Below are 12,701 nucleotides of genomic sequence, written 5' to 3'. Positions count from 1 at the left end.
TTTGAACTGGTGAAAAATCCAAGTATTCAAAATGCAATCACAGGAATACAAAACTCATCATGGAGAGGTAAACATAGGAGGAATATAGCACCAGGTTGATCTGCTTGCTAACAGTATCCTCACAGTCCTTGTGGTAGTTCTGACACACTTGGGAAGCCATCTTGAATATTACTGTCACCTAGAAAGCTCTAGAATTGGCTCTTTCTACCACAGGCTCCTGTATTTATACTACTGGGACATCCTGCATTCAAACAGGGAATGACATCATCACTGATGATTGCCATTCCCTGATAGCCAGTCAGGAATCTGCCACAAATCCAGCCACCAATTAACAAAGGAGCATTGAGATGAGCAGAACTCCCAGGGCCAATCAGTGCTTAGGAATGCAGGCAGGTTTGGGAGCTTAGTCTTGATGATGTCACAGCTTTTGACCACATTGACCTTCTTCAAATCTAAAAGTCTCATTGTTTCATGCTCTGGAAGGAGAACTTTGAGTTAAATAATAATCTGTTAATTTTGCTGAAGTAGGTTTTAGCAATCTGGGCAAGTTTGTTACTAAGGAACGGTGAAGCTGATACAGTATTCAAAGCCATCAGGTCATCGAGTGAATTTGTAAACCAATCATTGGGCAAAGAAATGGAAATTCCAACCTGCTGATGGTGTGAACGAGCCTCAGCTTGAACACAGGGAATGAGTTTGTGTCTGAGGACTGGCTGCATGGAGGCGTTAACTGAGCAATGGATCGTGGAATGTGACAGTTTTGTTTTTTATTGTTATGAAATATTGTCTGATCAAATTCAGTGAGAATGGGGGGGAGTGAACATCACTGAATCCAGTGTCACCCACAGACACGCATCCATTTGCTGCAGTGTGTTCTGGGACAGGCCTAATGGAGCAGCTGGTCTTTTCCTGCCTGTCAATGTTTTATGTTAGGGGCATCCTTTAATGGTCAACTTTCAATGTGGTTGGAGAATAGTTGAATCAAATTGAAATGATGATACGTGGATGTTCTCTAACTCTCTGGCTCATCTTTAACTCACCATCGATTTATAAAGCACAGAAAGAGGCCATTCACCTGTGGGACCTGTGCTGGTACTTTGAAAAAGTTCTCTAATTAGTCCCACTCCCTGCTCTCTTCCAATAACCACACAATGTATTTCACTTTCATGTATATACCCATTTCCTTATTCAAAGGTATTACTGAATCTGCTTCCACTATTCTCCCCAACAGTGCATTCCAGATCATAAAAACTCGCTTGCTTAAAAAGAATTCTGATCTCTCCCTCTGGATCTTTCCCCTCATGTTACTGTTTCTCTCAGATACCATGTGTTGATACCTGGTTTCATTGCAGGAGTGGATCAGTCCTGGATTTGGTGATGTCATGTGTTCCCTTGGATTAAAATTCTGGTTGAAATGGGCCTGATGGAGGTGGTAGTGATTCACACCTGGAGAATTAAATACTGTAACGAAGAGTCTAATGATGGCCATGAAACCATGTCGATTGTAGTAAAATCTCATCTGGTTCACTAATGCCTTTTAAGGAAGTAAATCTGCAGTCCTTTCCCGGTCTGGCCTACATGTGACTCCAGACCCACAGCAATGTGGTTGACTCTTAAATTGCCCTCCAAAATGGCCTAGCTAGCCACTCAGTTGTATCAAACTGCTAAAAACACAAGATATTAAAGAATGAAACTGGCCAGACCACCGGGCATCACCCTAGGTATCAGAAATGACAACGGCAAACTCACCCCTATCGACACTGTAGATTCCTCCTTACTAACATCTGGGGGCTGTGCCAAAGTTGGGAGAGATGTCTCACAGACTAGTCAAGCAACAACCTGACATAATCACACTCACAGAATCATACCTTACCGATAATGTCCCAGACACCACCATCACCATCCCTGGATATCTCCTGTCCCACTGGCAGAATAGACCCAGCAGAGGTGGTGGCACAGTGGTATACAGTTGGGACGGAATTGCCCTGGGAGTCCTCAACATCCACTTCAGAACCCATGAAGTATCATAGCACCAGGTCAAACATAGGCAAGGAAACCTCCTGATGATTACCTCATACAGCCCTCCCTCAGCTGATGAATCAGTGCTCCTCCATGTTGAACACCACTTCGAGGAAGCTCTGGGGGTGGCAAGGGCACTGAATATACTCTGGGTGGGGGACTTCAATGTCCATCGTCAAGAGTGGCTCGGTAGCACTACTATAGACTGAGCTGGCTGGGTCCTAAAGGACATAGATGCTAAACTGGGCCTGCAGTAGGTGGTGAGGGAACCAACAAGAAGAGAAAACATAATTGCCTTCATCCTAACCTACCTGCCTGTCGCAGATGCATCTGTCTATGTCAGCGTCGGTAGGAGTGACCTCTGCTCAATCCTTTTGGAGACAAAGTCCCATCTTCACACTGAGGATACATCCATCTTGTTGTGTGGCACTACCACTGTGCTAAGTGGGATAGATTTCGAACATGAGGCGCTGTGGGCCATCAGCAGCAGCTGAATTGTCCTCAATTACAATCTGTACCCTCACGGCCTGGCATATCCCCCAATCTACCATTACCACCAAGCCAGGGGATCAACACTGGTTCAATGAAGGGTGCAGGAGGGCATGCCAGGAGCAGCACCAGGCATACCTACAAATGAGGTGTCAACCTGGTGAAGCTGGAACACAGGACTACTTGCATGCCAAACCACATAAGCAGCAAGCAATAGGTAGGGCTAAGTGCTTCCACAACCAATGGATCAGATCTTAGCTCTGCAGTTCTGCCACATCCATTTGTGAATGATGGTGGATACTTAAGCAACTTACTGGAGGAGAAGGCTCTACAAATATCCCCATCCTCAATGATGGGGATCTCAGCACATCAGTGCTAAAGGTAAGGCTGAAGCATTCTCAACAATCTTTAGCCAGAAGTACCAAGTGGATGATCCATCTTGGCCTCCTCTGGAGGTCCCCAGCATCACAGATGCCAGTCTTCAGCCAATTCGATTCACTCTGCATGATAAAGAACCAGCTGAAGGTACTGGATACTCCAAAGGCTATGGGCCCTGACAATATTCTGGCAATAGTATTGAAGACTTGTGCTCCAGAACTTGCTGTGCCCCTAGCCAAGCTGTTCCAGTACAGCTACAACACTGGCATCTACCCAGCTATGTGGAAAATTGTCCAGGCTTGTCCTGTACACAACAAGAACAAATCCAACCCGACAAATTATTACCCCCAGTCTACACTCGATCATCAGTAAAGTAATGGAAGAGGTCACCAGCAGTGCCGTCAAGCAGCACCTGCTTAGCAAGAACCTGCTCACTGACACTAAGTTTGTATTTAGCAGGTTCATTCATCTTGTGAACTAAATACAACCTTGGTTCAAACAAGGGCAAAAGAACTGAACTCCCGAGGTGAGGTGAGAATGACTGCCCTTGACATCAAGGCAGCATTTGACTGAGCTTGGCATCAATGAGCCCTAGCAAAACTGTAGACAATAGGAATCAGGGGGAAATTCTCCGTTGGTTGGAATCATACCTAGTACAAAGGAAGATTGTGGCCATTGGAGATCAATCATCTCAGTCTCAGGACATCACTGCAGGAGTTCCTCAGGGTAGTGCCCCAGACCCAACCATCTTCAGTTGCTTCATCAATGACCTTCCTTCCATCATAAGGTCAGAAGTGGGGGTGTTCACTGATGATTGCACAATGTTCAACATCATTCATGACTCCTCAGTTACTGAAGCAGTCATTGTCCAAATGTAGTAAGACCTGGACAATATCCAGACTTGGGCTGACAATTGGCAAGTAACACTACACAAGTGCCAGGCAATGACCATCTCCAAAGATAGAGAATCTAACCACCACCCCTTGACTTTCAATGGCATTACCATCACTTAATTCCTCACCATCAACATCCTGGGGGTTACCATTGACCATAACCTGAACTAGCCATATAAATACTGTGGCTACAAGAGGTCAGAGACTAGGAATTCTGCAGGAGTAACTCACCTCCTGGCTCTCTAAAGCCTATCCACCATCCACAAAGCACATGTCAGGACTGTGATGGGATACTCCCCACTTGCCTGCATGAGAGCAGTTCCAACAACACTCAAGAAGCTCGACACCATCCAGTACGAAGCAGCCCACTTGATTGGCACCCCAGCCACAAACATTCACTCCCTCCACCACTGACACAGTAGCAAGTGTGTCCAATCTACAAGATGCACTGCAGGGACTCACCAAGCCACCTCAGACCACACCTCCTAAACCCAGGACCACAGGTGCATGGAAACACCACCACCTGCAAGTTCCCCTTCAAGCCACACACTATCTTAACCTGGAAAGAAATCAGCATTCCTTCACTGTCACTGGGTCAAAATCATGGAACTAATATAATAACACTGTGGGTGTACCTACACATGAACTGCAAATGGGCCAAGGCAGCTCACTAGTACCTTCCAAGGGCTATTAGGGATGGGCAATAAATGCTTGCCAGTAACACCCACACCCCAGGAACAAAAATGCATTAATGGAGTACCTGCTGGTTTGGGGTTTATAAGCTGGTAAAGTAACTGTGGTTGGGGGGAAGGGATGGGTGCTGGAGGTAAAAAAAGGGTTAAGGGAAAAGCTTTTCAGGTGAAATATTTAACTTTTCACCAGAAAAACACAATCCAGAGGGCTAGGATAATGCTCTGGGGACTTGCATCAAATCCCACCACAGCAGCTGGTGTAATTCAACAGTTCAATTACTAAATCTGGAATTTAAAAGCTCACCATTCCAGAGACTAGCATGATAACATTTTTGCTCATTTAAAGACTGCTGTGCCTGGTCAAGTCCAAATGGCATTCCAGGCTGCATTGTGACATTGCCCATAACCCAATTGTGGTACCAGGAGTTCAGGGAGCTCCCAGAACCACATGCTTAAAGGAGCAGCAGCATCAAGGCAGTTGGTTCAGGAGTGAGCTCTGCAGGGCATTTTACTAATAATTCCATCCACAACATTAAAATACCTAAACTACTCTAAGCAAACAGACATTTAAATAGGACTGTTTCTAGATGGAAATGATGCACTGGAAAACACTCCTGGTATTTTAAATGCTGCAGCAGTTAGTATTTTAAGCAGCTTGAAGGACCAGATCCACCATTGATGCAAAAAAGCAAACTAGTGGCAACTCAGCATGCTAGGCTCAGATCTACCTGGAAAAAAACTCCTGCTTTGGTTCGGTTTGTTCCTTAAATGAGTCAAATTTGTTGGATAACATTAAGGCGGTTTTATATCTGGCCAGAACGGATGCAGAAAAGAATTAAGGATTTTACCAACTGAATTTAGACTATCAACATGACATGCATTATAATAGCAGTGGATCCTGTTACACAAACCATATCCCAGTCAAAAATAGGTAAGGCAACACAAAATAATCCAATACTGAGTCCAGATCTCAAAACCTCCTTGTGCAATGTTATCAAATCCACTACAGGACAAGGTCTCAAATTATACAAACAATAGGCTTGCCCCCTGCAGTCAGTTCAGTCACTTCCCAGGGTGAGCTTGTCAAACAGGTACTCTCCCGTGCCATTCTCAGGGGCTCCCAGTCTCTTCAGGTTGGTGATGTGATCTCCAGGCTTCTTGATCATCTTCACTTGCTCATCCAAGTAGTGAGTCTCCAGGAAGTCACAAAGCTGAAGGAGAGAAAGAGTACGAATTAGCCAAGAAGAATTAATATCTTAAGGGTCTTCTGAGCTTCATTTACCAAAGGGAATGTTTTTGATCCATTAACTGGTACCACAGATATTGGAGGATGGTGTCTCAGGTTAGTTTTATTCTAGGAGTAATTTTATCAATTTAGAGTTAATATCAGAACCCTCAGTTCCCATCTGCTTCATGGATTGTCTCAACTTGTTAAATCTTGTAGCTTAGTTAAATACTACTGGTTATGGAAGGATATTTCCAAAGATAAGCTTAAGCACAAGTTTCCTCTTAAAAGCCACAGGCTATGTGCAAGTCATGGTTCATTGCATAGTCAAAAAGGCCTGGGTTGTCCCATTTCTAGAACTGATACACATAACCCAGCCCTGAGGAAGAGCTACACTCAGGTGAAACCATTAGTGAAAGTCAACTTTTAGTTGTCTGGAAGAGTACATGGTATTATTGCCAGGAGTAAGACTGCAGTGTCCTGAAGAATGCTTATCCTTAACCAAATCTGGTTATTTAACAGTATAAAAATTGGCTTCCATGTTTGACAATGTCACAACTACAACCGTCAGGACATCCAAAGGTAAGAATATTTTGTGAAACGAGATAGAAACTTACATGAGGGTTAGTGTTCCCAGAGGAGAGCTTGTGCAGATCCAGCAGCCTCTGGTTCACATTCTTCTCCATTTGCAGAGCTCTCTGCATTGCCTCCAGACCATTGCTCCATTCATCCTGCTCTGGTTTCTGGAGTTTGTGAGATGGTGAGAAAGAGAAACAGGTATCAGCAAATTGAATCAGTGCATAAAATTGATCAACAAGGAACAAGCATTTCAGGAGTTAGAAGATCATAGGTCCACATCACTTCTTGATATCCTGCTGTGGATAAAACTCTGGATTAGGGTATGCTACAAGGTGGGGAATCTCATGGGATATTGCAAAGGCAAAATATTTAGCATTAATGATAAATGATGAATTGGAACAGATTAGAAGCTAGCTTGCAGATATAGGAAGGGCTGATGGTTTACTGATTGCAAACCCCTACTCCTTAAATTGTATGTAGACTACCTCATTAAACTACCCTTCTACCAATTGTAATTAGAGTTTATGATCAACCCTAGCTTAGCATAAAAGCTAAGTACTGCAGATGCGAGAAATCCAAAACAAACCACGTGCTGGAAAACTCAGGTTTGGCAGCATCTGAGGTAGGAGAGAAACAGTTATGTCTCAAGACCTTATGACTATTCAAAGCACATCCCATTACTGATGTCATACAGACTGAAAACATTAAACTATTCTACAGATGCTGCAAGACCTAAGTTTTTCCAGCACTTTGCTTTTATTCATAACTTAACATACATTTGCAAATTAGAATAAATTCTTTAGTTCTTACCATCCAGTACTCAACATCACCCCAATTGCATTGTGTGTCCTATCTCACTGGTGTCATGCAACAGCATTCTAATTGCTATCTGAACTAGAAATGCATTCAATCTCCAACCTTCTGAAAGTCCGTATATACAACATTAAGTCTTCAAGGCTCAACTCCCTTTCAAAAATCTCTCAAGTTAACCCCACCTATCATCACAAAAAAAAAATCTTCAAAATGTGCAGAGTCCAACCTTGACATCCTCCAGGATGATCCGGCCTCCACATTTATTCTGGAATTTCATCAGTTTCTCAGCGTGTCCCGTTCCTCATGTGACTGCTCTTTAAAAACTCAGCAAAGTGACGCAGGGCAACATCATCCCGGTCAAAGTAAAAGGACTGCAGAGAGACAAAAAAAATGGAAAGTGAGTCAGAACAGACTCAGATCTCTTCTGTGTCTAAATCACAAACAAAACTCCACCCATATGCCCTTAAATGAAAAATATGATTTTTCTTGCAAAGTAAACTCACTTTGCTTTATTGATCTTTTCTGGATATGTTGGAAAGCTCCTCCTTGTGCAGGAGCAGAACAAAGCAAATGGTTGTAGAAGAGGGAACATAGCTCCTGGATTAAACTATCATATCAGTTTTCAACCCACACTAATTCAATTTCAATGGGATATGAACTTACTCATCAGCAATCTGATGGAAAACTGTGTTCCTCTCCACAGATGCTGCCAGACCTGCTGAGTTTTTCCAGGTATTTTTGTTCCTGTTGAGGAAAAAATACATCCTTTCAAATTCAGCAGTTTAACCTCCTTACCACTAGGGTCCAGCCTCAGTGATTCCAACACAAACAGGATGTTCAGGACTTAAAATTAGAGGTCAGAAGAAACTGGGCATAACCAGCTAGTGATCCATATAATTATCTGGACAACTATAACTAAATTAAGTCAACTAGGTTTACACATCAAGGTGATTCCACTGTTTCGGGAACCCTCAATTTAGGATACAACTATAACTGAAACAATTCTGGGGGAGTAGGGAACAGACTGTTAGATTTCAAAGTCAGGTGTTAAGAATGTTCATTGGAACAAACCTGGAGAGGGCTGACCAGAGAGATAGGTTCTCCAGCCAATTCATCAACCTCAAGCAATTCTACCAGCTCAGAATGCAACAGAGCTACAGCCTTAATTGTGAAATAGGACCACAAAATACAAAACTGACCATGGAGAGGTAAACATAGGAGGAATAGATCTCCAGGTTGATCTGCTTGTTAACATCATCCTCACAATCCTTGTGGTAGTTCTGACACACTTGGGAGGCCATCTTAACTTTTACAGTTGATTAAAGCTAAGTTCAGACAGAAACCTGACAAGTTCTTATAACTCTTTTGAGTACAAACATGTTTCCATCTGTTCCTATTCAGATGAAGTTACATTGTTTCATAGTTTGCCATTGTGAGATTTAAACTCTTGATCTTGGGGTTACAAACCCAGTACCATAACCACTTGGCTATTTAGGCCAAGCCACAAGCTCTTGTATTTATACCACTGGGACATCCTGCATTCTAACGAGAAATGACATCACCAATGATGATTGACAATCCCTGATAGCCAATTAGGAATCTGACGTGAATCCAGGCACCAATGAAGAGGATAGGATGGATCTGGTGATGGCCAGAGCCATTCAGATCTTTACAATGCAGATTTGGATAATTATTATGTGATAGGAGCATAGGAAGAGGAGGAGATCTTTCAGCCCCTCAAGTCTGTTCTACCATTCAATCAGATCATGGCTGATCTGCATCTTAACTTCATAACCCTGCTTCCATAGTCCTTCATAACCTTACCAAACAAAAATCTAATCATTTCAGGTTTGAAATGTTCAACCGACCCCCAATTTTTGTTGGGTGAGAGAGAGTTCCAAATTTGCATTTTCCTTTGTGGAAGAAGTGCTTCCAGACATCACCCCTGAACAGCTTAGTTCCATTCTGAAGATTTTGCTGCCTCTATCCTGGACAGTCCAGCAAGAGGTAATAGTTTCTCTTTATCTACTCTATCAAAGCTATTAGTCACCTTCAAAATTTCAATTATAATCATATCTACAAAATTAGCTTGTGCAAACTATCATAATTTAACACTTTTGCACAGATATCATTGTGGTGAATCTGTGCTGGATCCCCTCCAAAGCAATATATCGGAACTGAACACAGCACTCCAGAGCTTCATGCAATTGCATGCAAATCTCCATCCATTTCTATTCCAGCCCCCTTGAGATGAAGACTAACATTGCAGTAATAGCTGCAATTCGGAGGTGGAGGGGAGAGAGAGGAACTCGGTGAAATTACAATCATTAGGGAAGTGGAACTGAGCAAACTGATGGAGCTGCCGGCTGACAAGTCTCCGGGTCCTGATGGGCTTCATTCTAGGGTCTTAAATGGGGTGGTTATTGAGTAGATGCGTTGGTGTTAATTTTCCAAAATTTGCTAGATTCTGGAAAGGTTCCATCAGACTGGAAAGCAGCAAATATAACCCAAATATAATCCAAGAAGGGATGGAGGAAGGAAACAGGAAACCAAAGGCCAGTTAGCTTGACATCTGTCCTGGAGAAGGTGTTAGAATCGATCATTAAGGAGGTTATAGCTGGGCAGTTAGAGAAACTCAAAGTAATTGGGAGTGTCAGGGTGGTTTTCTGAAAGGGAAATCGTGTTTAACCAAATTACTGGAGTTCTTTCAAGGAGTAACAAGCGCTGTGGATAAAGCGGAGCCTGTAGACGTACTATGCTTGGATTTCCAGAAGGCATTTGATAAAGTGTCACATCAAAGGTTATTGCAGAAAATAGAAGCTCATGGTGTACAGGGTAACATATTAGCATGGATAGAAGATTGGCTGGCTGGCAGAAATAGAGAGTATGCAAAAATGGGTCTTGTTCTGATTGACAGGATGTCATGAGTGGAGTCCCACAGGGGTCTGTACTGGGGCCTCAACTTTTTATAATTTATATCAATGACTTAGATAAGGGGAGTGAAGGCATGGAAACTAAATTTGCAGATAACCAAAAAATAGGTAGGAAAGTATGTTGTGGGGAGGACAAAAGGAGTTTGCAGATGGATATAGATAGGTTGAGTGAGTGGGTAAAAATCTGGCAAATGGAGCACAATATGGGAAAATGTGAAGTTGTTCACTTTGGCAGGAAGAATATTATTTAAGCAGAGAACGGACGCAGAATTCCAAGGTGCAGAGGGATCTAAGGTCCTGAATGGTCTTGACAAGGTGGACATGGAAAGGATGTTTCCTCTTGTGGGTGAGCCCAGAACTAGGGGGGCACTGTTTTAAAATTAGGGGTCGCCCTTATAGGACAGAGATGAGAAGAATTTTTTTCTCTCAGAGGGTTGTGCAACTTTGGAACTCTCTGCCTCAGAAGGTGGCGGTGGTGGGGTCATTGAATATTTTTAAGGTGGTGGTGGACAGATTCTTGTTAGGCAAGGGAATCACAGGTTATTGGGGGTAGTTGGGAATGAGGGATTCAAAACACAAACGGGTCAACCATGATCTGTTGAATGGTGGATCTGGCTCAAGGGGCCGAATGGCCTACTTCTGCTCCTATTTTGTATGTTCGTATTCTATTAGACTTTTCATTGAAGTTTTTACATCTGACCAGTAGTGTTAGTAATTTCAGTACATGGCTCCTTTATTCCTCACTCTTCATCTACTGTTCCTAGCTCCTCACCATTTAGAAAACATTGGTTTATTTTTCTTGGGCTGAAGTGGATGACCTCACACTTCCTCATATTAAACTTGATCTGCTACAGTTTTGCCCACTCATCTATCAATGCATCTACAGCTGTCTGCCCCCTTCTACAGAATGTGCTACCTAACAGTGTCACCAGCAAACATTGATACATGGTGCTTTATTCCTTCATCTATATCATTTATAAATATAATGAAAGGCTAAGGCTCCACTGCTGCTCACTGGGGACAGCACTTGTTACAACCTGCCAACTGGAGCACGTACCCATTATCCCTAACACTTTTTCGTACCTCCCACTCAATTCCCCATGCATATATAAAGTCATTCCATATGCTTTCATTTTTCCCAATAATCTATTTGGATCCTTGTCAGTGATGTAATTGATGTTGGATTCTGTGACTTTCCACAAACTGAATCTGAAAGTGTCTGTTCTCAAACCTTCACAACACCTGAGTTCACAAATAGAAATGCAATCCTATGAATGGTGTTGAACACAGTCAGATCCATGTTAGTCTGTGGTACTCTGAGGTGTAATACACCTTTAAGAGAATGCGAGCAGACTGACCACCTGACTGTAAGACCCAATAGTTATGTAGTGTGGGCTACCATATTAAAGTTAGTCGCGAGTTGGGTCTGGTTGAAGGAGCACACGTCACGTTAGTGCTCTGTTGTCTGTAAATAAATAGCATTAGCTTCATTTCATATTGGTCTCTGTGTCTGCAGCATATCGTAATTGACTGACCTGCCGACAGACAAGCATACAATCGGTTCACAAACAAAGCAACCCCACAGTAGAACATAATATAGTCTATCTCTTGGAGAATACATGGGCATCTTGACGGGTCCCTAATGAGCCCAATACCAAGATTCAGAATGCGGGCCGGCACCAGGAAGTCTACAGTGACTCCATAAACAAAGAGTTGGAGGAAATGGAAAAACAGATCAGTGGGGGAACTTCAAACAGAACAATAGACCCATCACTGCAAATTACAGTGTGGAGTTCAATCCCAAATTAAGAGCTGCTAAAAAAAGTCCAAAGTTTAATTTGCACATTCTTCTGTGAAGTCTAGTGTGAGGAAAGCTTTATCTACCCAAAATGTCATATGTTTGGTTTACCCTGCCTAAATCAGACTGCCCCATAAATCTCTCTCAATTCACCATGCAGGCACAGTGATAAATGTCGCCTGCAGAATGCCAAATATAGCTTTTTGAAATAAGGGCACTGGTATTGAAACATCTGCAACCTGCCCAAAGGCAGATTAAACGTGGCCAATGCTATATTATGGAAGCAGCTCACAAAACATTCACACCCCAGTGATGACTGGTAGGAAATATCATTCCTAAACTTGCCTGACACACATCTAAAGCAGATACTCTTCATTCTCCAGACAGTATATGACGACAAAAAAAGTTACATCCCAACTTATGAAGTATCATGTAGTTAATCAACTGTATGAAAAGCCCTCTTTTACAGCAGGAATTGAGAAATTCTGGAAGAATTGCATATTTCAGAAATCCCCTACAAACCTTAGGATTGAGATGTAACTCAACATGTCTGGAAGTGTGGTGGAGGCAGGTTCATTTGAGGCATTCAGTGATTATTTGATTAGAAGTAAGTTGCAGGGAAAAGCAGGGCAATGTTTATTGGAGAGCTGGTGCAGACAATGGGCTAAATGGCCTCCTTCTGTGCCATTAAGATTCTGTGATTAGGGCCAGGCATTGAATCAAGTTGCTAGGAATCAAATCAAATCATTTACCAAATTATACAAAGACAAAAATCAGTTCCATAAATACTTTATTTTCATTTCGGCAACTAGATAATAAATTGCTTTGGTTGTTAATATGCATTCGTTACAATTTGGTCAACATCAGATTCTAGAATCCCAG

At 42.5% G+C, this 12,701-nt stretch overlaps 1 protein-coding gene across 1 annotated transcript; it reads right to left on the bottom strand.

The window, feature by feature from the left end:
* Window positions 1-5,529: 5,529 nt before the first annotated feature.
* LOC121269729 (ferritin heavy chain, oocyte isoform-like) lies at window positions 5,530-8,389 on the bottom strand. Its single transcript, XM_041174589.1, is given in 6 exon segments — window positions 5,530-5,682; window positions 6,314-6,439; window positions 7,315-7,382; window positions 7,385-7,411; window positions 7,414-7,459; window positions 8,288-8,389. Coding segments are annotated over 6 exon segments (522 nt in total).
* Between the last annotated feature and the right edge of the window lie 4,312 nt (window positions 8,390-12,701).

This window comes from Carcharodon carcharias, chromosome 25, assembly GCF_017639515.1.
Source record: "Carcharodon carcharias isolate sCarCar2 chromosome 25, sCarCar2.pri, whole genome shotgun sequence".
Classification (NCBI taxonomy): Eukaryota; Metazoa; Chordata; class Chondrichthyes; order Lamniformes; family Lamnidae; genus Carcharodon; species Carcharodon carcharias.
The sequence above is the reverse complement of the archived record's forward strand: the minus strand, read 5'-3'. Positions and strand labels throughout refer to the sequence as shown.